Source organism: Scardinius erythrophthalmus, assembly GCF_964197995.2.
Source record: "Scardinius erythrophthalmus genome assembly, chromosome: 1".
Taxonomy (NCBI): Eukaryota; Metazoa; Chordata; class Actinopteri; order Cypriniformes; family Leuciscidae; genus Scardinius; species Scardinius erythrophthalmus.
In genome coordinates, this window is record NC_138221.1 from 56,518,072 (window position 1) to 56,545,465 (window position 27,394).

The 27,394-nt window shown below is 38.9% G+C and overlaps 1 protein-coding gene across 1 annotated transcript in view; it reads right to left on the reverse strand.

The window, feature by feature from the left end:
* LOC308690365 (uncharacterized protein) overlaps nucleotides 1-27,394 on the reverse strand; it is a 36,888-nt gene extending 9,494 nt beyond the window's left edge. Inside the window, exons 1-4 of the mRNA XM_081364767.1 lie at nucleotides 26,926-27,394; nucleotides 21,887-22,181; nucleotides 20,483-20,568; nucleotides 17,046-17,107 (exon numbers count right to left, since the gene is read on the reverse strand). Of these exons, the coding sequence (XP_081220893.1) occupies nucleotides 17,046-17,107; nucleotides 20,483-20,568; nucleotides 21,887-21,950 (212 nt within the window). The 5' untranslated portion in view covers nucleotides 21,951-22,181; nucleotides 26,926-27,394. The remainder of the gene's footprint in view (nucleotides 1-17,045; nucleotides 17,108-20,482; nucleotides 20,569-21,886; nucleotides 22,182-26,925) is intronic.

Below are 27,394 nucleotides of genomic sequence, written 5' to 3' on the forward strand. Positions count from 1 at the left end.
GTCAGATAATTATGATTTAAACCATGTTAATGCAATTCCACTAATGCCAACATAATTTTCGAGTCTATTTAAAAGAATGTTTTGGTCAATAGTATCAAATGCAGCACTAAGATCGAGTAACACTATTAGAGAGATACAACCACGATCGGATGATAAGAGCAAATCAATTGTGACTCTGATGAGAGCTGTCTCAGTACTATGGTACGGTCTAAATCCTGACTGAAAATCATAGCAGATATAATTTCTTTCTAAAAAGGAACATAGCTGTGAGGATACCGCCTTTTCTAGTATCTTTGACAGAAAAGGTAGAATCGAGATCGGCCTGTAATCGACTAATTCTAAGTGTTAGACAGTATTCTAGATTATTACATGAGGAATTTTTTTGTCTAAAAATTAGAATCTCTGTTTTTTCAGAATTAAGTAGTAGGAAATTACTAGTCATCCAATTTTTTATATCACCAATGCATTCCATTAATTTTGTGAATTGGTAAGTTTCGTCAGGGCGTGAAGAAATATAGAGCTGAGTATCATCAGCATAACAGTTAAAACTAATTCCATGCTTCCTAATGATATCTCCCAAGGGTAGCATGTACAGAGTGAAAAGCAATGGTCCTAGTACTGAGCCTTGTGGTACGCCATACTGAACTTGTGATTGATGAGACATCTCTTCATTTACTGCTACACACCAATAACGGTCAGATAATTATGATTTAAACCATGTTAATGCAATTCCACTAATGCCAACATAATTTTCGAGTCTATTTAAAAGAATGTTTTGGTCAATAGTATCAAATGCAGCACTAAGATCGAGTAACACTATTAGAGAGATACAACCACGATCGGATGATAAGAGCAAATCAATTGTGACTCTGATGAGAGCTGTCTCAGTACTATGGTACGGTCTAAATCCTGACTGAAAATCATAGCAGATATAATTTCTTTCTAAAAAGGAACATAGCTGTGAGGATACCGCCTTTTCTAGTATCTTTGACAGAAAAGGTAGAATCGAGATCGGCCTGTAATCGACTAATTCTAAGTGTTAGACAGTATTCTAGATTATTACATGAGGAATTTTTTTGTCTAAAAATTAGAATCTCTGTTTTTTCAGAATTAAGTAGTAGGAAATTACTAGTCATCCAATTTTTTATATCACCAATGCATTCCATTAATTTTGTGAATTGGTAAGTTTCGTCAGGGCGTGAAGAAATATAGAGCTGAGTATCATCAGCATAACAGTTAAAACTAATTCCATGCTTCCTAATGATATCTCCCAAGGGTAGCATGTACAGAGTGAAAAGCAATGGTCCTAGTACTGAGCCTTGTGGTACGCCATACTGAACTTGTGATTGATGAGACATCTCTTCATTTACTGCTACACACCAATAACGGTCAGATAATTATGATTTAAACCATGTTAATGCAATTCCACTAATGCCAACATAATTTTCGAGTCTATTTAAAAGAATGTTTTGGTCAATAGTATCAAATGCAGCACTAAGATCGAGTAACACTATTAGAGAGATACAACCACGATCGGATGATAAGAGCAAATCAATTGTGACTCTGATGAGTACTATGGTATGGTCTAAATCCTGACTGAAAATCATAGCAGATATCATTTCTTTCTAAAAAGGAACATAGTTGTGAGGATACCGGCTTTTCTAGTATCTTTGACAGAAAAGGTAGAATCGAAATCGGCCTGTAATTGACTAATTCTGTACGATCAAGTTGCGTTTTTTTTTAACAAGCGGTTTAATCATAGCCAGCTTAAAGGTTTTTGGTACGTATCCTAATGACAAAGATGAATTAATGATATTAAGAAGAGGATCTATGACCTCTGGAAGCACCTCTTTCAGTAGCTTAGTCGGTATAGGGTCTAACATACATGTTGTCGATTTAGATGATTTAACAAGTTTAACGAATTCTTCCTCTTCTATAGCAACGAATGAATCAAATTTTTCCTTAGGGAGACTACAATGCACTGCCTGATGCTATACTGTAGTAGATGGTTGCATAGTTATAATTTTCTCCCTGATATTATCAATGTTATAAGTGAAGAAGTTCATAAAGTCATTACTGCTGTGCTGCTTGGAAACTTCTGGGCTTGAAGCTTTACTTTTGTTAGTTTAGCCACTGTTTCAAATAAATAACTAGGATTTTGTTTATTTTCTTCTAATAGGGTTGAAAAATAAGCAGATCTAGCAGCTTTTAAGGCCTCTCTGTATGCAATCGAGGTCTCTTTCCACGAAACGCGAAATACCTCTAGTTTTGTTTTCTTCCAGTTGCGCTCCATTTTTCTGGCTGCTCTCTTAAGGGCCCGAGTGTGCTCGTTGTACCACGGCGTTGGACTATTTTCTTTAATCTTCTTTAAGCGCAACGGAGCAACTGTGTCTGGAAAAGAGAGAGTTAAAAGTTTCTGTCGCAATATTGAGTTCTTCTAAGCTATCTGGGATGCTGAGATGATGAAACTGATCAGGAAGATTATTAATAAAGCAATCTTTAGTGGTAGAAGTGATAGGTCTAACATATTTGCAACCCGGAGTCCGCTTCGCAGCCTTGGCTAAATGAAGTTTACACGAGACTAGATAATGATCTGAGATGTCATCGCTCTGATGCAGAATTTCAACGGCATCAACATTGATTCCGTGTGATAATATTAGATCTAGAGAATGATTACGAATCATTCCGGAATTATCCCGACAACGCTTTATCTGTAGATAGGTAAAGGGAAGCCGGAGGGAGGCCTTCACAGGAAAGAGCCTAGTTGACATTTCAGGACTGCACTGTCGTTGCGTCCAGGCGCAGGTCCTTCATCAGATCTAGATACAGCCTGGAAACCTCGGGATAAACAGAGAGGCTAATATTAGCGTAGATGCCATTCTTCTTATGATGTATTGACTACATCAGGATTTATGGGAAGTGTTCCCGGTTCCGGCTGACCTAATCTATGCAGCCTAACATTGAATTATAAAAGTCTATAATGTGTTATGTGTATGCTAGGTCAAAGAGATGTGTTTTTAGTCTAGCTTTGAACTGACGTTAGGATGTTATGAAGCCTGTTCCAAAGTTTTGGTGCTAAATAGGAAAAGGATCTACCACCAGCAATCGATTTTGATATTCTAGGTATTATCAACTGGCCGGAATTTTGAGATCACAATAGACGTGAAGGACTATAATGCGTTAAGAGCTTGCTCAAGTACTGCAGAGCTAAACCATTTAGTGCTTTGTAAGTAATCAATAAAATTTTAAAATGTATACCATGTTTAATAGGGAGCCAGTGCAGTGTTGACAGAACTGAGTTAATATGGTCATACTTCCTGGTTCTGGTAAGAACTCTAGCTGCTACGTTTTGGACCAGCTGTAATTTGTTTATTAAGCGTGCAGGGCAACCACCCATAATAGCATTACAATAATCTAGCCTTGATGTCATGAACACATGGACTAATTGTTCCACATTTTTCAATGAGAGCATATGACGAAATTTAGTTACATTTTTAAGATGGAAAAATGCGGTTTTACAGATACTAGACACGTGACTTTCAAATGAAAGATTGGTATCAAAGAGCACACCCAGGTTCCTAACCGACGACAAAGACTTGACAGAGCAGCCATCAAGTGTCAGACAGTATTCTAGATTATTACATGAGGAAGTTTTTTGTCCAATAATTAGAATCTCTGTTTTTTCAGAATTAAGTAGTAGGAAATTACTAGTCATCAAATTTTTTATATCACCTATGCATTCCATTAATTTTGTGAATTGGTAAGTTTCGTCAGGGCGTGAAGAAATATAGAGCTGAGTATCATCAGCATAACAGTTAAAACTAATTCCATGCTTCCTAATGATATCTCCCAAGGGTAGCATGTACGGAGTGAAAAGCAACGGTCCTAGTACTGAGCCTTGTGGTACGCCATACTGAACTTGTGATTGATGAGACATCTCTTCATTTACTGCTACACACCAATAACGGTCAGATAATTATGATTTAAACCATGTTAATGCAATTCCACTAATGCCAACATAATTTTCGAGTCTATTTAAAAGAATGTTTTGGTCAATAGTATCAAATGCAGCACTAAGATCGAGTAACACTATTAGAGAGATACAACCACGATCGGATGATAAGAGCAAATCAATTGTGACTCTGATGAGAGCTGTCTCAGTACTATGGTACGGTCTAAATCCTGACTGAAAATCATAGCAGATATAATTTCTTTCTAAAAAGGAACATAGCTGTGAGGATACCGCCTTTTCTAGTATCTTTGACAGAAAAGGTAGAATCGAGATCGGCCTGTAATCGACTAATTCTAAGTGTTAGACAGTATTCTAGATTATTACATGAGGAAGTTTTTTGTCTAAAAATTAGAATCTCTGTTTTTTCAGAATTAAGTAGTAGGAAATTACTAGTCATCCAATTTTTTATATCACCAATGCATTCCATTAATTTTGTGAATTGGTAAGTTTCGTCAGGGCGTGAAGAAATATAGAGCTGAGTATCATCAGCATAACAGTTAAAACTAATTCCATGCTTCCTAATGATATCTCCCAAGGGTAGCATGTACAGAGTGAAAAGCAATGGTCCTAGTACTGAGCCTTGTGGTACGCCATACTGAACTTGTGATTGATGAGACATCTCTTCATTTACTGCTACACACCAATAACGGTCAGATAATTATGATTTAAACCATGTTAATGCAATTCCACTAATGCCAACATAATTTTCGAGTCTATTTAAAAGAATGTTTTGGTCAATAGTATCAAATGCAGCACTAAGATCGAGTAACACTATTAGAGAGATACAACCACGATCGGATGATAAGAGCAAATCAATTGTGACTCTGATGAGAGCTGTCTCAGTACTATGGTACGGTCTAAATCCTGACTGAAAATCATAGCAGATATAATTTCTTTCTAAAAAGGAACATAGCTGTGAGGATACCGCCTTTTCTAGTATCTTTGACAGAAAAGGTAGAATCGAGATCGGCCTGTAATCGACTAATTCTAAGTGTTAGACAGTATTCTAGATTATTACATGAGGAAGTTTTTTGTCTAAAAATTAGAATCTCTGTTTTTTCAGAATTAAGTAGTAGGAAATTACTAGTCATCCAATTTTTTATATCACCAATGCATTCCATTAATTTTGTGAATTGGTAAGTTTCGTCAGGGCGTGAAGAAATATAGAGCTGAGTATCATCAGCATAACAGTTAAAACTAATTCCATGCTTCCTAATGATATCTCCCAAGGGTAGCATGTACAGAGTGAAAAGCAATGGTCCTAGTACTGAGCCTTGTGGTACGCCATACTGAACTTGTGATTGATGAGACATCTCTTCATTTACTGCTACACACCAATAACGGTCAGATAATTATGATTTAAACCATGTTAATGCAATTCCACTAATGCCAACATAATTTTCGAGTCTATTTAAAAGAATGTTTTGGTCAATAGTATCAAATGCAGCACTAAGATCGAGTAACACTATTAGAGAGATACAACCACGATCGGATGATAAGAGCAAATCAATTGTGACTCTGATGAGTACTATGGTATGGTCTAAATCCTGACTGAAAATCATAGCAGATATCATTTCTTTCTAAAAAGGAACATAGTTGTGAGGATACCGGCTTTTCTAGTATCTTTGACAGAAAAGGTAGAATCGAAATCGGCCTGTAATTGACTAATTCTGTACGATCAAGTTGCGTTTTTTTTTAACAAGCGGTTTAATCATAGCCAGCTTAAAGGTTTTTGGTACGTATCCTAATGACAAAGATGAATTAATGATATTAAGAAGAGGATCTATGACCTCTGGAAGCACCTCTTTCAGTAGCTTAGTCGGTATAGGGTCTAACATACATGTTGTCGATTTAGATGATTTAACAAGTTTAACGAATTCTTCCTCTTCTATAGCAACGAATGAATCAAATTTTTCCTTAGGGAGACTACAATGCACTGCCTGATGCTATACTGTAGTAGATGGTTGCATAGTTATAATTTTCTCCCTGATATTATCAATGTTATAAGTGAAGAAGTTCATAAAGTCATTACTGCTGTGCTGCTTGGAAACTTCTGGGCTTGAAGCTTTACTTTTGTTAGTTTAGCCACTGTTTCAAATAAATACCTAGGGTTTTGTTTATTTTCTTCTAATAGGGTTGAAAAATAAGCAGATCTAGCAGCTTTTAAGGCCTCTCTGTATGCAATCGAGGTCTCTTTCCACGAAACGCGAAATACCTCTAGTTTTGTTTTCTTCCAGTTGCGCTCCATTTTTCTGGCTGCTCTCTTAAGGGCCCGAGTGTGCTCGTTGTACCACGGCGTTGGACTATTTTCTTTAATCTTCTTTAAGCGCAACGGAGCAACTGTGTCTGGAAAAGAGAGAGTTAAAAGTTTCTGTCGCAATATTGAGTTCTTCTAAGCTATCTGGGATGCTGAGATGATGAAACTGATCAGGAAGATTATTAATAAAGCAATCTTTAGTGGTAGAAGTGATAGGTCTAACATATTTGCAACCCGGAGTCCGCTTCGCAGCCTTGGCTAAATGAAGTTTACACGAGACTAGATAATGATCTGAGATGTCATCGCTCTGATGCAGAATTTCAACGGCATCAACATTGATTCCGTGTGATAATATTAGATCTAGAAAATGATTACGAATCATTCCGGAATTATCCCGACAACGCTTTATCTGTAGATAGGTAAAGGGAAGCCGGAGGGAGGCCTTCACAGGAAAGAGCCTAGTTGACATTTCAGGACTGCACTGTCGTTGCGTCCAGGCGCAGGTCCTTCATCAGATCTAGATACGGCCTGGAAACCTCGGGATAAACAGAGAGGCTAATATTAGCGTAGATGCCATTCTTCTTATGATGTATTGACTACATCAGAATTTATGGGAAGTGTTCCCGGTTCCGGCTGACCTAATCTATGCAGCCTAACATTGAATTATAAAAGTCTATAATGTGTTATGTGTATGCTAGGTCAAAGAGATGTGTTTTTAGTCTAGCTTTGAACTGACGTTAGGATGTTATGAAGCCTGTTCCAAAGTTTTGTTGCTAAATAGGAAAAGGATCTACCACCAGCAGTCGATTTTGATATTCTAGGTATTATCAACTGGCCGGAATTTTGAGATCACAATAGACGTGAAGGACTATAATGCGTTAAGAGCTTGCTCAAGTACTGCAGAGCTAAACCATTTAGTGCTTTGTAAGTAATCAATAAAATTTTAAAATGTATACCATGTTTAATAGGGAGCCAGTGCAGTGTTGACAGAACTGAGTTAATATGGTCATACTTCCTGGTTCTGGTAAGAACTCTAGCTGCTACGTTTTGGACCAGCTGTAATTTGTTTATTAAGCGTGCAGGGCAACCACCCATAATAGCATTACAATAATCTAGCCTTGATGTCATGAACACATGGACTAATTGTTCCACATTTTTCAATGAGAGCATATGACGAAATTTAGTTACATTTTTAAGATGGAAAAATGCGGTTTTACAGATACTAGACACGTGACTTTCAAATGAAAGATTGGTATCAAAGAGCACACCCAGGTTCCTAACCGACGACAAAGACTTGACAGAGCAGCCATCAAGTGTCAGACAGTATTCTAGATTCTTACATGAGGAAGTTTTTTGTCCAATAATTAGAATCTCTGTTTTTTCAGAATTAAGTAGTAGGAAATTACTAGTCATCAAATTTTTTATATCACCTATGCATTCCATTAATTTTGTGAATTGGTAAGTTTCGTCAGGGCGTGAAGAAATATAGAGCTGAGTATCATCAGCATAACAGTTAAAACTAATTCCATGCTTCCTAATGATATCTCCCAAGGGTAGCATGTACGGAGTGAAAAGCAACGGTCCTAGTACTGAGCCTTGTGGTACGCCATACTGAACTTGTGATTGATGAGACATCTCTTCATTTACTGCTACACACCAATAACGGTCAGATAATTATGATTTAAACCATGTTAATGCAATTCCACTAATGCCAACATAATTTTCGAGTCTATTTAAAAGAATGTTTTGGTCAATAGTATCAAATGCAGCACTAAGATCGAGTAACACTATTAGAGAGATACAACCACGATCGGATGATAAGAGCAAATCAATTGTGACTCTGATGAGAGCTGTCTCAGTACTATGGTACGGTCTAAATCCTGACTGAAAATCATCGCAGATATAATTTCTTTCTAAAAAGGAACATAGTTGTGAGGATACCGCCTTTTCTAGTATCTTTGACAGAAAAGGTAGAATCGAGATCGGCCTGTAATCGACTAATTCTAAGTGTTAGACAATATTCTAGATTATTACATGAGGAAGTTTTTTGTCTAATAATTAGAATCTCTGTTTTTTCAGAATTAAGTAGTAGGAAATTACTAGTCATCCAATTTTTTATATCACCTATGCATTCCATTAATTTTGTGAATTGGTAAGTTTCGTCAGGGCGTGAAGAAATATAGAGCTGAGTATCATCAGCATAACAGTTAAAACTAATTCCATGCTTCCTAATGATATCTCCCAAGGGTAGCATGTACAGAGTGAAAAGCAACGGTCCTAGTACTGAGCCTTGTGGTACGCCATACTGAACTTGTGATCGATGAGACATCTCTTCATTTACTGCTACACACCGATAACGGTCAGATAATTATGATTTAAACCATGTTAATGCAATTTCACTAATGCCAACATAATTTTCAAGTCTATTTAAAAGAATGTTGTGGTCAATAGTATCAAATGCAGCACTAAGATCGAGTAACACTAGTAGAGAGATACAACCACGATCGGATGATAAGAGCAAATCAATTGTGACTCTGATGAGTACTATGGTATGGTCTAAATCCTGACTGAAAATCATAGCAGATATCATTTCTTTCTAAAAAGGAACATAGTTGTGAGGATACCGGCTTTTCTAGTATCTTTGACAGAAAAGGTAGAATCGAAATCGGCCTGTAATTGACTAATTCTGTACGATCAAGTTGCGTTTTTTTTTAACAAGCGGTTTAATCATAGCCAGCTTAAAGGTTTTTGGTACGTATCCTAATGACAAAGATGAATTAATGATATTAAGAAGAGGATCTATGACCTCTGGAAGCACCTCTTTCAGTAGCTTAGTCGGTATAGGGTCTAACATACATGTTGTCGATTTAGATGATTTAACAAGTTTAACGAATTCTTCCTCTTCTATAGCAACGAATGAATCAAATTTTTCCTTAGGGAGACTACAATGCACTGCCTGATGTGATACTGTAGTAGATGGTTGCATAGTTATAATTTTGTCCCTGATATTATCAATCTTATAAGTGAAGAAGTTCATAAAGTCATTACTGCTGTGCTGCTTGGAAACTTCTGGGCTTGAAGCTTTACTTTTGTTAGTTTAGCCACTGTTTCAAATAAATACCTAGGGTTTTGTTTATTTTCTTCTAATAGGGTTGAAAAATAAGCAGATCTAGCAGCTTTTAAGGCCTCTCTGTATGCAATCGAGGTCTCTTTCCACGAAACGCGAAATACCTCTAGTTTTGTTTTCTTCCAGTTGCGCTCCATTTTTCTGGCTGCTCTCTTAAGGGCCCGAGTGTGCTCGTTGTACCACGGCGTTGGACTATTTTCTTTAATCTTCTTTAAGCGCAACGGAGCAACTGTGTCTGGAAAAGAGAGAGTTAAAAGTTTCTGTCGCAATATTGAGTTCTTCTAAGCTATCTGGGATGCTGAGATGATGAAACTGATCAGGAAGATTATTAATAAAGCAATCTTTAGTGGTAGAAGTGATAGGTCTAACATATTTGCAACCCGGAGTCCGCTTCGCAGCCTTGGCTAAATGAAGTTTACACAAGACTAGATAATGATCTGAGATGTCATCGCTCTGATGCAGAATTTCAATGGCATCAACATTGATTCCGTGTGATAATATTAGATCTAGAGAATGATTACGAATCATTCCGGAATTATCCCGACAACGCTTTATCTGTAGATAGGTAAAGGGAAGCCGGAGGGAGGCCTTCACAGGAAAGAGCCTAGTTGACATTTCAGGACTGCACTGTCGTTGCGTCCAGGCGCAGGTCCTTCATCAGATCTAGATACGGCCTGGAAACCTCAGGATAAACAGAGAGACTAATATTAGCGTAGATGCCATTCTTCTTATGATGTATTGACTACATCAGGATTTATGGGAAGTGTTCCCGGTTCCGGCTGACCTAATCTATGCAGCCTAACATTGAATTATAAAAGTCTATAATGTGTTATGTGTATGCTAGGTCAAAGAGATGTGTTTTTAGTCTAGCTTTGAACTGACGTTAGGATGTTAGGAAGCCTGTTCCAAAGTTTTGGTGCTAAATAGGAAAAGGATCTACCACCAGCAGTCGATTTTGATATTCTAGGTATTATCAACTGGCCGGAATTTTGAGATCGCAATTGACGTGAAGGCTATAATGCGTTAAGAGCTTGCTCAAGTACTGCGGAGCTAAACCATTTAGTGCTTTGTAAGTAATCAGCAATATTTTAAAATTTATACCATGTTTAATAGGGAGCCAGTGCAGTGTTGACAGAACTGAGTTAATATGGTCATACTTCCTGGTTCTGGTAAGAACTCTAGCTGCTACGTTTTGGACCAGCTGTAATTTGTTTATTAAGCGTGCAGGGCAACCACCCATAATAGCATTACAATAATCTAGCCTTGATGTCATGAACACATGGACTAATTGTTCCACATTTGTCAATGAGCGCATATGACGAAATTTAGTTATATTTTTAAGATGGAAAAATGCGGTTTTACAGATACTAGACACGTGACTTTCAAATGAAAGATTGGTATCAAAGAGCACACCCAGGTTCCTAACCGACGACAAAGACTTGACAGAGCAGCCATCAAGTGTCAGACAGTATTCTAGATTATTACGAGAGGAAGTTTTTTGTCCAATAACTAGAATCTCTGTTTTTTCAGAATCAAGTAGTAGGAAATTACTTGTCATCCAATTTTTTATATCCGCTATGCATTCCATTAATTTTGTGAATTGGTAAGTTTCGTCAGGGCGTGAAGAAATATAGAGCTGAGTATCATCAGCATAACAGTTAAAACTAATTCCATGCTTCCTAATGATATCTCCCAAGGGTAGCATGTACGGAGTGAAAAGCAACGGTCCTAGTACTGAGCCTTGTGGTACGCCATACTGAACTTGTGATTGATGAGACATCTCTTCATTTACTGCTACACATCAATAACGGTCAGATAATTATGATTTAAACCATGTTAATGCAATTCCACTAATGCCAACATAATTTTCGAGTCTATTTAAAAGAATGTTTTGGTCAATAGTATCAAATGCAGCACTAAGATCGAGTAACACTATTAGAGAGATACAACCACGATCGGATGATAAGAGCAAATCAATTGTGAATCTGATGAGAGCTGTCTCAGTACTATGGTACGGTCTAAATCCTGACTGAAAATCATCGCAGATATAATTTCTTTCTAAAAAGGAACATAGTTGTGAGGATACCGGCTTTTCTAGTATCTTTGACAGAAAAGGTAGAATCGAAATCGGCCTGTAATCGACTAATTCTGTACGATCAAGTTGCGTTTTTTTTTAACAAGCGGTTTAATCATAGCCAGCTTAAAGGTTTTTGGTACGTATCCTAATGACAAAGATGAATTAATGATATTAAGAAGAGGATCTATGATCTCTGGAAGCACCTCTTTCAGTAGCTTAGTCGGTATAGGGTCTAACATACATGTTGTCGATTTAGATGATTTAACAAGTTTAACGAATTCTTCCTCTTCTATAGCAACGAATGAATCAAATTTTTCCTTAGGGAGACTACAATGCACTGCCTGATGCTATACTGTAGTAGATGGTTGCATAGTTATAGTTTTCTCCCTGATATTATCAATGCTATAAGTGAAGAAGTTCATAAAGTCATTACTGCTGTGCTGCTTGGAAACTTCTGGGCTTGAAGCTTTACTTTTGTTAGTTTAGCCACTGTTTCAAATAAATACCTAGGGTTTTGTTTATTTTCTTCTAATAGGGTTGAAAAATAAGCAGATCTAGCAGCTTTTAAGGCCTCTCTGTATGCAATCGAGGTCTCTTTCCACGAAACACGAAATACCTCTAGTTTTGTTTTCTTCCAGTTGCGCTCCATTTTTCTGGCTGCTCTCTTAAGGGCCCGAGTGTGCTCGTTGTACCACGGCGTTGGACTATTTTCTTTAATCTTCTTTAAACGCAACGGAGCAACTGTGTCTGGAAAAGAGAGAGTTAAAAGTTTCTGTCGCAATATTGAGTTCTTCTAAGCTATCTGGGATGCTGAGATGATGAAACTGATCAGGAAGATTATTAATAAAGCAATCTTTAGTGGTAGAAGTGATAGGTCTAACATATTTGCAACACGGAGTCCGCTTCGCAGCCTTGGCTAAATGAAGTTTACACGAGACTAGATAATGATCTGAGATGTCATCGCTCTGATGCAGAATTTCAACGGCATCAACATTGATTCCGTGTGATAATATTAGATCTAGAGAATGATTACGACAATGAGTAGTTCCTGACACATGTTGTCTAACTCCAATAGAGTTAAGAATGTCTTTAAATGCCAATCCCACTGCATATTTTTCGTTATCTACATGTATGTTAAAATCACCAATTAGGACTTTATCTGCAGCCAGTGATAGAAAGTCAGCAAATTCTTTGATAAAGTCTGTATGGTGCCCTGGTGGCCTGTATACAGTAGCCAGCACAAATCTCAAATGTGATTTATCATTTACACTTTATATTGCTATATTAAGCACCAACACTTCAAAATAATTATATTTGAAACTAGACATTTTAGTAATTCTAAAAATAAAACTTGTGTTAAAGGGACTTTGATGTTCATTTCACATTTCACTCGGCGGCCATCTTTGAGACCCCTCTTGGGCAAGCAAGTTAAAATGTATTTGATGTTAGTTAACAGGCTAGCTGAGGCAAAGCTTTGCCCTTCGTTTACATCATAGCTATTATAGCAACTACATAAAACGTATAATTGGAACTGTAAATAGAAAACACAACTACAAATAATAATACCTAGAAGTTGTGATCCATAAACAACAGATTGTCCGGACAAAATGGGAACGGCTATTTCTTTCAGGAGAAGCTTTTGTGCGTATAGCCTGCATTGTACTCTCTACTGGAAGCTTTTCTCCTTAAAACGTTATAATGAGGTTATAATGTTCAGGAACAGTGTTAAAAAGACATTTTAACCTCTCTAAGTTCGTCAGCCTTAAGAAAAACCTTTACCAGGGTGGAAAAAACAGTGACTCTTCATCTTCTCTAACACAGCTTAGCCAGGCCTAGCCAACTTTTTCTGCGTATTGCGTGGGTAATAATCTCATTATTAAATGAGAAACATTATGATTTCATAAGATCTGGAAAAATCACTTTGTAAGCTGAACAAGCCGTTCGTTGCAGTTCTTGAAAAGTGGACTCTGTAAAATAAAATATAATATAAAATTATAAAATATAAAGTGGAAAAGCACAACAGGACCCCTTTAAAGCCGGCTCCTCATAACCCAATTGAGTGGCTGCGCTGAGTCTTGGCACTTCCACAGCCAGCATCCACTACACTGGACCTCTGGGACTGCCAATGGGTCTCTTCCAGTTTCCTGCAACACCATCAACAATCCACATGTCAGGCATGAGGGCAGTGACAGCAACATCAGTCAGCTTTGTTCCTGAAGTCAGTCAGCTGTGTTTGTCTAGATCTATTACATTACAAATGCAATTCATACATGCTATGACTAAGATACACCTCTTTTATGATGTTCATGTTTCAAATTTCTAAATTAAAATTGATTTTAATATTTTCGTTTCTCTTGAACAAACCCAGCAGGTTCCAGATGAATCACATTCCAAACTTTGATTTGAAACAATACTTAAATCCAATCAGAAAAAAATAAAAGACTTGTGCCCGGTTTCACAGGCAAAGCTTAAAGGGGTTAGTTCACCCAAAAATAAAAATTCTGCCATCATTTACTCACCATCATGTCGTTCCAAACCCGTAAGACTTTCGTTCATCTTCCAATTACAAATTAAGATCTTTTTGATGAAGTCTGAGAGCTTTCTCCTCCATTGACAGCTACGCAACTAACACTTTGACGCTTCAAAAAGTTCATAAAAAGATCGTAAAACTAATCCATATGAATTGGGTGGTTTAGTCCAAATTTTCTGAAGAGACTATCGCTTTAAATGCTTGAAAAGATTTACTTTAAGCTTTTATTCAAAAGTTGCTCATCAATTCCCACATCAGTTGTGTTAAACGGAAGCTCAAGCATGTTCACTTGACGTGTGAAAACCAATGAGGTTTGATACATGCCTTGACAAACACCACTGATCATTTCACACATGCCGCTACTGGGACCAGAAAAAAAACAGTCTGACTTTGTTTACCAAGCATGAATAAGATATACACACAGCATAGGCCATAACCTTGTGAGCCTCAACTTGGGCCGAGACAGGGTATTTAAAGTTCAAAGGTCAAGAACAGCACCTCAGTGTTACCAGCCCTTCAACACCGTTAGCCTTGTAACTAAAATAGCTTGTGCAGTGTTCATTTACAGCCAACTTAAACAGCTTCGTTCTTCACTGCTGTGTGTGTGTTTAATGGGGTCCTATTATATCCTTTTACAAAGTCTTGATTTTTTTTTTGGGGTGTTCTAGAATATGTTTTCATGCTTGATTGTTCAAAAAACATTATTTTTTCAAATTTTTACATTATTACAGCTCCTCTCTCCCCAGTCTGGTTGAACGTGTTGTTTTCGTTGAAGTCCCTCCTTCCAACATATGAAATGTGCTGTGATTGGTTAGCTGGAACAGTGTGTTGTGACGCAGAGCTTAGTGTGTGTTCAGGAATTTTCCCGCCCCTCCATAACCGCGAGCTCTACTCAGATGCAAATATTAACAATTTCAATTTCAATTTCAAACCATTTCAAACCCGATTCAGACCCTGACAATGTTAACGAGCAAGAAGATCGTGCGGAACGGATTTCAAGCACGGACTTTACAAGCTCGGATTTCACAGGTTAACCAACATAAAATTTATGAAAAATACTTGCCAAAATACTAATATGCCAGAAGTAAGATAAATCCGACAAAACCATGTGCTGTGTGTCATTCAGAATTGAATTGAGTGAACCATTTAATTTCCAGAATTTAAAATGAGGTGGAAAACAACAATTCGGAACAGAACTTAAAATTGTCCAAATCATATTTGGAAATGTCATTTATAAAATTTGTTTTCTGTTTCCACAACTGAACAAAAGTTCGGGGTAGGGAAATGTTTAAAAATAAAAATAGAAAAATAAACTCTTCTGCTCACCAAACAGTGAGCTTTTGATTAAGCAGTATTTTTTAATAAAAAATACAGTAAAAATAGTAATATTGTAAAATATTAATTTCCCATGGAAAAACATTGTGACGGGTCTAAAATATAAACACTTATAATATGTTCATAGTGAATCACGGTAAGACAAAACCATGTTTTGGAGGAAGGATTGATGATGTATTGACTCATTATTGTTGTTACATAGTGTACAAATGTTGTTACATAGTGTACAAATACAGTATATTCTCCTATCCCAGTTAGATTGATTGGCTGAAAAGTGTACAGTGTGTCATTGTGGCTCAATCAATACATTGCTCTGTTTGTGTGAGCATCTCGACATTGGTTGCTCAGTCACCGGCATTAGTTTAGGCTGGACTATGTTTGACTGACACAAATGACACAATAATATACAGTACGTGTAAAATAATTACTTTTTTAACCTAAAACCGGGTAAACACATTGCATTAAACCAAATACACAAAATAATGTGCTTTTTAGAACTATCATATGACCCCTTTAAGTATACGCTAAAGTGTACTTCTTTTTCAAAAGGGTAATAATTTAATATTACTGCGTATTAAAATCATTAACTGAGTCTGAATGTACTGTAAATGCCCCTGTTTCTCGATGAACACAAGCTGTAACTCTTGGGCAACTGACTGACCTCCTGGTTTAGATTGTGACCTTCTTCCTTCTGTTGAGCCTGATCCTGACGTGAACTCTGAACCTAATCCTGGCCTGAGCTTTCGACATAATCCTCAATTATAACCCCGAGGCTGTTTAACTACAGGTGAACCGTAAAGAAGAAATGAAAATAATGTTAAGGAAAAATAATAACCCAATGCTAGGGTATTAAAACAACAAGGCTGGGCAATATATAGGTTATTGTGATTTTTTTGTAATATTATAATATTAACTTTTGGTATTTGAGTTTGATATATGGCCCAGCCCTTTGGAGGGAGGAGTTCTGTCTGTCTGACCTGCTCTTGTATGTCTCTGTATTGGTGGCTTCTCTCTTCCTCTCTCTCCTCTCTCAACAGAACCATCACTATTTCGTTCAGCTTCTGCACTGCAGTCCTGTATGAGTGTGTGTGATGTACAAAGGGCTCAAAATGTCCACCAGTGAAAGGAAATTGCACTTGCTTTTGTAATTTAATCAGGTCCAGATTCATGCACTTCTGCAGTGCAAAAAACAAGTGGGATGTGTTTCTCCAGAAAATTGAAGAGAAAACTGATTCTGATATAGCATCATTATGTCCAGATTCTGCTAACAATGAGAATGTCAATGAGAAAGTAAGAAAACATCTAAAAATATTATAACTGTACAGTGGATATAAAAATTCAGCAACAAAAGAATTGAACCTTTAATCTAAAAATAAATTAAATTTTTCTTAAAACACTTTAAGTTTCTGTTATTATCTTTTTTTTCTATGAAATATCACAGGTTTTTAGTGGCATTGCATAGGTTGTAATTTTTCCATTAAACGTTTTACATTAAACAAAAGTTCTGATATGATTTAGGTTTGTTTCATTTTATGACAAAAATGTATATCCACTATATCTGCACATCTTGTTTTTGACACTGCACTCTGACTGATGCTGCATGGTTTTAATGATCAATTCTGACCACTAAATGCAAAAAAAACTGATGCCATGTGAAACTGTGGGACATGGTTTGTCCTATGTCTCTGACGAGTGACTGGTTAATACCTCATGTCGGACATCTGCAGGGTCAGCTGCTTTTTCTTTGAGGCGTCTGTGTCCTGATTGCTCTGTCCACAAGAGAAAACCTTATAAGTCACACTAAATGTTTTTTGAAATGTAAAAATGCAGAACGTTTTCTGTGATGGGTAGGTGTAGAGTTAGGGGATAGAATATACAGTTTGTACAGTATAAAAATCATTATGTCTATGGAAAGTCAACATAATTATATAAATTAAGTTTGAGTGTGAGGGTACATTTACATGACAACGATACGCTTAAAACCGAGAAGTTTTTACTTTGAGTTTTCCGCGCACAGACATTGTCAAAATGATCCCCATTCACACAGATCCGCAAAAACGACTAAAAACGCTGTATTCTGCTGCCAGTCCATTAGATGGCGATGAAACACTATAGACTTTTTTATTTTATTTTTTATTTTTTTTTATTGCAGATAGAACAAATAACAGACATAGCATACAACATCACAAGACAATGATAAACATTAATTGGTAGCAGGGGATCCAAAAATAATATCAAAGTATTTCACACATGTTAGTGACTTTTTGTTTTTTAACAATTTCAAAGAAGATATAAAGCAATCAAATTCTAATTTATACAGCTTAAATAAAGGGGATGAATTTAAATATTTTTGCTTATGAATATAAAATTTTGCCAAAAGTATAAATAAATTAACAATGTATTCCAGACCTTTGTTAACATTGTTTTCATAATACATAATCATATCCTTTAATGTAAAATAATATTTAATTTTCACAAAATTAAAGATAAATTCTAGAGATGCACCGATTGATCGGCTGGTGACCGGAATTGGCCGATTTTCACGTGATCGGCCGTAACCGGCGACCGGCCGGTCAGTCTGACAAATGACGATTTTATGCCGGTCAAATGCACTCGGGCGCCGCATGATTAACATCGCGCAACATCAGCATCACACGTGCACATGGAGCACATGTAGAAAACCTCGTGAATTACGTCCGTTCAGACCGCAAGCGCGTATTTTTTTTCGCCGTGCATGTTAATCGATGAGTGCATTCACAACGGGAGCGGGAGCAGCGCGTGAGCGTCGCGAGCAGTGAAGCGCGTTTCGGCGCCGAGTCTATTTGCTGCACTGCTCGCGCTCAATTAAAGGGAAAGCACACTTTTGATGGAAAATAGCCTTATAGGGTTTCACAAAAAAAGTGCCCAAAATGCACAGAATGTGCATGTTTTAACAAGAACTGGAGTAGGCTATGTCAGAAAAGAAAACAAAGACTAATATTTATAGAAAATGTACCCATTTAAACTTGTTTTATTATTCAGTTTGTACAAGTGATTGCAATGGGCCTGTGTGTGTGTGTGCTTTGAGAAATATCTTAATACTGCAAGGCTATATTTATTTTGTTTTTTATTTATATATTATTTTATTGCCATTCCCTGTTTTCATACAGACGTTTCGTTTGCTAAATACATATATATAAAATTATTGGATATTGAATGTGAAAAGGAAATGGTTCTTCCACAACACTGCACTGCACACAACAATTGGAAAATGTTTTATTATAGAAATGATATAAAATAAATATTTGGGTGTGCTGTAAAGTGGTTAGAAAAAATGAAATCGGAATCGGCTAAAATCGGTATCGGCAGGTCAAACTTAATGAAAAATCGGAAATCGGAATTGGCCCAGAAAATTGTAATCGGTGCATCTCTAATAAATTCTGCCAATTCCTTCCAGAATCTTTGGGTAATTTTGCATTCAAAAAACAAATGCGTCAACACCTCTTTCCCACTTTTGCAAAAAGAACATAAATCATCAATATCAGAATATCTTGCAATTAATGATTTAACAGGGTAAATGGTATGCAAAATTTTAAAATGTATTTCTTTGGTTTTATTATTAATGCAATATTTAATGGGGATTAACCAAGCATTCTTCCAATTAATATTATCAATAATAGAGTTCCAAAAAAATTTTCCTCTAGGTCCTAATTTATTTTGTCATTGAAATATTGTACAAATATGTTTATTGTTACATTTTTTATCAATCAAATCAATGCCGTTTAATATTAATTTTGGATTTGTCATTAATGTAGAGTTATATTGAATATGACTTTTGAATAGATGAATCAGAGTAGGGGAGATAGCTTTAATGACAGAATTAAATTCCTTAAAATGCACAGGAAAACTATGGATTTGCATGAACTGTTTGAATGTTAAAAGATTTCCATGAATATCAAACATATTTATAAGATGATTAATATCCCTGTTAAACCAATTCCTTAAAAATAAGGATTTATTGGCAACCAAAATATTTGCATTATTCCATATAAAGGAAGTGTGAGGAGAAAAATTGTGTGAGTAGCATGAAACACTATAGACTGAACACGTAATACGCATGTGCATGACGTCATCGTTTTCACAGATTCATGTTTTTGATGTTTACACGGAGACCGCTTAAAAAATCTTGCACTTTGAAACCCCTTTATCAAAAGTTGTGTTTTCAGGCTCCCAAAACGCCGTTGTCATGTAAATGAACGACCAAAACACATAAAAAGTTTTATATTTTTAGTTGAAAATGGTGTTGTGTAAACAACTCCTGAGTTTGACCAACATATAATTGATGAAAAATACTTGCCAAAATACTAATATGCCAGAAGTAAGATAAATCCGACAAAACCATGGGCTGTGTGTCATTCAGAATTGAATTGAGTGAACCATTTAATGAAATGAGGTGGAAAACAACAATTCGGAACAGAACTTAACAAATTGTCCAAATCATATTTGGAAATGCCATCTATAAAATTTGTTTTCCGTTTCCACAACTGTACAAAAGTGTGGGGTTTGGAAATGTTTCAAATTAATTTCCTGACGGGTCTAAAATATAAACACTTATAATATGTTTCCCAGACATCAACATAGTGTCGGCCCAGATCCGGCCCACATCTAGTACGCATGTATCAGATGTGACCCGGATCTGGGCCGACACTATGTTGATGTCAGGGTTACCATAGTGAATCACGGTAAGACAAAAACATGTTTTGGAGGAATGATTGATGATGTATTGACTCATTATTTAAATGTTGTTACATAGTGTACCTTCAAATATATTCTCCTATCCCAGTTAGATTGATTGGCTGAAAAGTGTACAGTGTGTCATTGTGGCTCAATCAATACATTGCTCTGTTTTTTTGAGCATCTCGACATTGGTTGCTCAGTCACCGGCATGAGTTTAGGCTGGACTATGTTTGACTGACACAAATGACACACTTCACCTTTTACAACAATAGAAGTCTAGGGGAAGTTCTGTTTAGATAATTACATAAACTGTACCGATGAAAACAGCCTTTAGAGGAACTTGACTATCATATAATCTGATAACCCTAAACTGTGTTTTTAAAGAGAGGGTTAGAGGAAAGGTTAGGTTGGATTATTTTTTCTCATACCATCTCTTCATCTTCTAGAAGAATGTCCACAAGAGTCCTGAGATAAAGCAGCTGAAACAGCACATCGTCAGGAATCTGCCGCTCTCCTGCAGACATTACGAACAAAATGTCAGAAACATAATTACACAAGTATATTAACAAAAAGTAACTTGCCTGTGAATAAAAATTGGTACCCACTTCATATTAAGTGCATTTAACTAGTACTAACTATGCACTTATTGTGTACATTTTTACATTGACCATGAATTTTTATAAAAATACCTGCATGTAATTGCAGCTGTAATTAATTTCTGTAATCACATCTATAATTACACTGTTAACCTTCGCTTACAGCTTAACCCACACTTAAACCTAACCTGGCTCCGCCCTCCTACGTACTTCTGCTCAATTTTAATTTTCTTTCAGTACTCCGTCTTGGTTTGCGGTATATTCGTGGGTTTTCTCTGGCCAAATTTTTACCCGTCTAAACAGCGAACAGAGGGAGTGGCTGAGAACGATGACGTTAAGGTCGTGCGCAAGTTTGAGTTGTAGGGTTACGTCACGACCAAACGTTAGCAATTTTTTATGGCAGATCCAGAGTGGCTCTGGGCAGATCCAATAGTTTTTAACTTCAGCAGAGTACCCGCCTACAAGGAAGTTAACGCTCGTCAATGGAGTGGCCAGACTCTCTGTACAAATGAGATGTACGAGAGTCTGGTAGGACCAGGCTAACTTAAACCTACCCTTACCACCAAACCTGTCCCTAACCGTACCCGTATCCACCTCAATAGCAGCACAATTGTTTTGCAATACAACATCAATGCTGTAATTACATTGTACCTATAACAAATATTTTTTGATGCAAGTACATAGTAGTTAATATAAATGGATATATTTGATTGATTTGCAGGTGTAAAATGCAGATGAAGGCACCTGTAATGCCCGATTTATATTAAAGGGGCTTTATATAGAGTTAAGGCACCCTTGTCATTAGCGACAACGGTGGCCTTTAAGTGAAAAGTCAATTGTTTTTATTATTGTTGTTTTGGACCCCATTGACTTCCATTGAATGGAAAAAAACTGTCTTCAAAATATCTTGTTTTCCATAAATAAAGAAAGCCATACAGGTTTGGAATGACATGATGGTGAGTAAATAATGACAGAACTATCCCTTTAATCCCAGACAGCTACGTAGTGTCGACCCAGATCCGGGGCACATCTGGTACATGTGGATTCGATGATGGCCGGATCTGGGCCGACACTATGTTGCTGTCTGTGATAAAACTTGTTTTAACATCGGCATCTTTTCAAGCCATAAGCCTCTTTGTGAGGTCACCATGAATTATAAATGTGATTAGAATTCTGAATGAATAATAGAAATAACGCAGGATGTTGTCGGTTGAGACCCTGCTGTGTATGTCGTACCCAATGTAGTGAGGCGATGCTGCAGACATTGAATTTCGTTCCGAAGAGCTATGTGTGCTTTCATCTGTCTCACACGGGTTTCCAGACTCTCATGCCTGTCACTCAGACTGCACACCTCCTCCAGAGCCTCTACGGTCTCCGGGCAGCTCTCGTCAGACAGGGACTGATTTGGAGAAGAGAGATCTACACCAGCTGTCCCACTTGGACCTGCTCTGTCATCCTCAATCGGGCTACCAGGGTTCAAAGGGAGGACGGGTACGGAGTCTTCAGCGGCAGAGACTGTGCCCTGCAACCCCTGTGAACGTAAGAGGGAATGTCATTTACAAAAGCACAGTTCATGCTACCTGAGGCTGAGATGAATGTCTTCGTTTTTTGGCCTCAGTTTCTGTTTGTAGATGTTGGTTATGCATTTACATTTAGCAAATCATTAATTCAGGTCAATGTTTGCCTCAACTGCAGCTGCCGCCTGCTCTGACAAAACAATGACTGCGATAAAAACCTGTGAGATTTAGGATGGTTGTGAAAGGTTACTGGCTTCTGAAAACCCCGCCCCCGGGAACGCGATTTATAGATTATCATGACAGAATATGCTTATCAATGACTAGAAGATAACTACACATAAGCTACATAAATTCATCAACTAACCATTCAGAAATATTGTCTACATGTTGTCACTTCTTCTTGAGTCTCTCCATCTTTGTCTGACTGCGGTTTGAACATAAAAGGCTAAAAGTTTTTTGAAATATTCAGTGCGTGTCTGTGTTAGGTAATCGAAGATGCTTACACGGCGCGTTTTTGCTCACCCTCAAAAAGTGCTATAAAAAAATATCTGTGGGGTGTTTTGTGCACTCTGGGAACATCAGAGACTTATTTTACATCTTGTGAAAAGGTCATTATCGTGTGAGGGATGTAAAGTGACTTCTGTGCACAAGAGGCTTCATACATTGGCACATTTTTGACAGTGGACTTTCTTTATTTGTGAAATTTCATGAGGGTGAATTTGAATGAAAATACAACTCTAGCTAAAAAAACAAGGTATTAACATGTTTTTGGACCAAGACAAGAGTTATACAGTGTTTGTGGACACATAGCATGAAAATATGAGTTTTAGATGGTAATACCATGTTTTTGAGCATGTGCCATGGTAATATATATATAATACTGTTATATGGGAATTTTTTTTAGATGTGCATTAAGATAATACCCTTTTTATTTCTTTATTCATCTCTCTATCTATTTAGGACATATAACAAAGGAAATAATATGCTTCTAGACCTTTTTTTAAAATATCTGGTAATACCCTGTTTATATATATATATATATATATATATAAAATACCCTGGAAATATGGCTGTTATCTTGTAGTACCTTGTAAACACAATGGTAAATGAATATAGTAATTGGTCAGTTCCATTTCCATATTATGTGATGGTACACCATATAGTACACCTACAAAACAGTATTAAAAACTACCATGGTAATTATAGCTTTTGGGAGTACCAAAATACTTTTTATAATTTTATTACTGTCAGGCTCTCTCAGGGTGGATGAAGGAGGAGACGAACTCACAGATAACTTCCAAGGTTTTAATTCACAAACTTTACAAATACAAACAAAAAGGGAGCGTGTGCTCAGAATAAAAGATCCTTGGCAATAGACAACCTAACCATAAACATTAACCGACAAAAGACAAGTGAAGGACAGGAACTTAAATACACAGAAGATTATGAGGGAAGACAGGTGACGGTGATGATGATGAGGATGATGAGGACCAGGTGCAGGTGATGACGACTGAGGACTCTGGGGAGTGTAGTGCACACACAGACGAAGACAGAAGAACGTGACCGTGACATTACTCCCCCCTCCCGCAAGGCGCGTCCCGCGCCGAAGAAGGCAGCATACGGGAGGGGGGGTGGGCATCCTGGAGTCCGTGACGGGAAGGTGGACCAGGTTCTGAAGTACGGACTCCAGGATGGTGGCAGGACAGACAGAGGAGGTGATCAAGACGGTGCAGGCTGAACAGGGGACCATGGAGGAACAGGCTGATCAGGTGGCCATGGCGGTGCGGACCCTTCCGGTGGCCACGGCGGTGCGGACCCTTCCGGTGGCCACGGCGGTGCGGACCCTTCCGGAGGCCACGGCGGTGCGGACCCTTCCGGTGGCCACGGCGGAGAAGCCCCTTCCGGTGGCCACGGCGGAGAAGCCCCTTCGGGTGGCCACGGCGGAGAAGCCCCTTCGGGTGGCCACGACGGAGAAGCCCCTTCGGGTGGCCACGGCGGAGAAGCCCCTTCGGGTGGCCGTGGCCCCTCGAGTGGCCAGGACGGAGCTCTATGGCCCCCCCCCCAAAAAATACTTGGGGAAAGTCCCGGGTTTTAGAGAGGGCAGCGATGAGGGCTCGGTGCTGGGCAGATCCAGCGATGAGGGCTCGGTGCTGGGCAGATCCAGCGATGAGGGCTCGGTGCTGGGCAGATCCAGCGATGAGGGCTCGGTGCTGGGCAGATCCAGCGATGAGGGCCCGGTGCTGGGCAGATCCAGCGATGAGGGCCCGGTGCTGGGCAGATCCAGCGATGAGGGCCCGGTGCTGGGCAGATCCAGCGATGAGGGCCCGGTGCTGGGCAGATCCAGCGATGAGGGCCCGGTGCTGGGCAGATCCAGCGATGAGGGCTCGGTGCTGGGCAGATCCAGCGATGAGGGCTCGGTGCTGGGCAGATCCAGCGATGAGGGCTCGGTGCTGGGCAGATCCAGCGATGAGGGCTCGGTGCTGGGCTGGACCGGCGGTGAAGGCTCGTTGCTGGGCGGGACCGGCGGTGAAGGCTTTGTGCTGGGCGGGACCAGCGGTGAAGGCTTTGTGCTGGACGGGACCAGCGAAGAGGGCTTTGTGCTGGGCAGGACCAGCGATGAAGTAGGCTCGGTGCTGGACGGGACCAGCGGTGAAGTAGGCTCGGTGCTGGACGGGACCAGCGGTGAAGTAGGCTCTTTGCTGGACGGGACCAGCGGTGAAGGCTCGGTGCTGGACGGGACCAGCGGTGAAGATTCTGTGCTGGACGGGACCAGCGGTGAAGAAGGCTCAGTGCTGGACGGGACCAGCGGTGAAGAGGGCTTTGCAAACTCTGGCACTGACTCAGGCTTTGGCGGGCAGGCGACAGGCTCTGGCGGGCAGGCGACAGGCTCTGGCGGGCAGGCGACAGGCTCTGGCGGGCAGGCGACTGGCTCTGGCGGGCAGGCGACTGGCTCTGGCGGGCAGGCGACGGCTGGACGAAACTCTGGAGGAGCTGCCATCTTGGCAGATCGCACTGACATCAGCGGAGGATCTGCCAGGCTCGATAGCAGTTTGTGAAAAACCGATCTAGTGTCAGGCCTGATGTGAAGAGACCCAGACCTGGCAGACATGACGCTTGCTGTCCCAGACACGGCAGGCATGACACTCACAGTCTCAGGGGCGGCGGGCATGACGCATACTACTTTGGTCTCAGCAGATTTGGCGTGAAGTGCGGGCTCGGCTGGACTGGCGTGAAGTGCAGGCTCGATTGGACTGGCGTGATGTGCAGGCTCGGCTGGATCGGGATCGGCTGGTGTTAGGGTGAGAGAGGACCCACAAACCCAAAGAGCTTTGTCCATAAATTTAATAAAGGGTAGGTGCAGGTACTCATTCAGCAGAATCTGGGCGAGTGGATCTTCTAACCCGCACCAGAAACGCTGCTTTAAAAATTCCTCCTCCCAGTAAACATCCTGATGCAGATGCAGGTACACTTCTACAAACTCCTCCAATGTACTCCCATTCTGATTAAATAAAAAAGCCTCAAATTCGTCTTCCTCCATATTCCTTCTTAGGTCGGTTAATCTGTCAGGCTCTCTCAGGGTGGATGAAGGAGGAGACGAACTCACAGATAACTTCCAAGGTTTTAATTCACAAACTTCACAAATACAAACAAAAAGGGAGCGTGTGCTCAGAATAAAAGATCCTTGGCAATAGACAACCTAACCATAAACATTAACCGACAAAAGACAAGTGAAGGACAGGAACTTAAATACACAGAAGATTATGAGGGAAGACAGGTGACGGTGATGATGATGATGAGGATGATGAGGACCAGGTGCAGGTGATGACGACTGAGGACTCTGGGAAGTGTAGTGCACACACAGACGAAGACAGAAGAACGTGACCGTGACAATTACTATGATACACAGTCATGTCAAAAAGTAAGGGGTATCCATTCTTTTTCATATGAATGTGTATCATAGTAATACTGAATTCTATGGTTTTACGTATTTATTTAGTATTATACATTTACTATAATTTGGGAATTTTGTTTGTTGCCTTAATGTCACATGTTTAGAAAACAATTTGAAAAATTAGAAAAAAATATAAAAATATTTATTGCAAAAATATTCAGATTATTTTATGCTCCTTATTTATGCAATGCCCTTTTTATACCTAACAGCTGCTGTTATTTCCAAGTGTGACTCAAGATGTACATTTATGCAACTTTCCATTACATATACTCTACTGTTCAAAAGTTTGGGGTCGATACAATTTGTGTGTGTGTGTGTGTGTGTGTCTTTTTGAAAATCTCTAATACTTACCATGTATTTCATAAAAATTACAGTAAAAACAGTTATATTGTAAAATATTAGTACAATTTTAAAAGCGTTTTCTATTGTAATATATATTAAAATGTAAGTTATTCCTGTGATCAAAGCTGAATTTTCAGCATCATTACTCCAGTCTTCAGTGTCACATGATCCTTCAGAAATCATTCTTTTTATTATCAATGTTGAGAGGATTTGTGCTGCTTCATATTTCTGTTGAAAAACACTCTGGGGACATTAAAGACTTATTTTACATCTTGTGAAAAGGGCATTATACCACCCCTTTAACTAATGTTAACTAATGAACCTTATTGTAAAGTGTTACAAGCAAGGTAAGTTATTAACTGTGTTCTGTGGTGATAGACCTACAGTGTAGTGGAGTTACCATGGTTCTGTATACACTTCTAGTTCACAGTAGTAGTGTTTGTAAGTTTCCTCCTGTCTCTTACCTTATCGCTGAGCGCCGTGTCGGAGGAGCTCTTGAGCTCAGAGCTCTTTACCCTCTGCTCCAGCGCCCCATTCGGGCTCAGTCTGCCCACCTCCTCCAGAGCCTCTACGGTCTCCGGGCAGCTCTCGTCAGACAGGGACTGATTTGCAGAAGAGAGAACTACACCAGCTGTCCCACTTGGACCTGCTCTGTCATCCTCAATCGGGCTACCAGGGTTCAAAGGGAGGACGGGTACGGAGTCTTTAGCGGCAGAGACTGTGCCCTGCAACCCCTGTGAACGCAAGAGGGAATGTCATTTACAAAAGCACAGTTCATGCTACCTGAGGCTGAGATGTATGTCTTCATTTTTTGGCCTCAGTTTCTGTTTGTAGATGTTGGTTATGCAATTTACATTTAGCAAATCATTAATTCAGGTCAATGTTTGCCTCAACTGCAGCTGCCGCCTGCTCTGACAAAACAATGACTGCGAT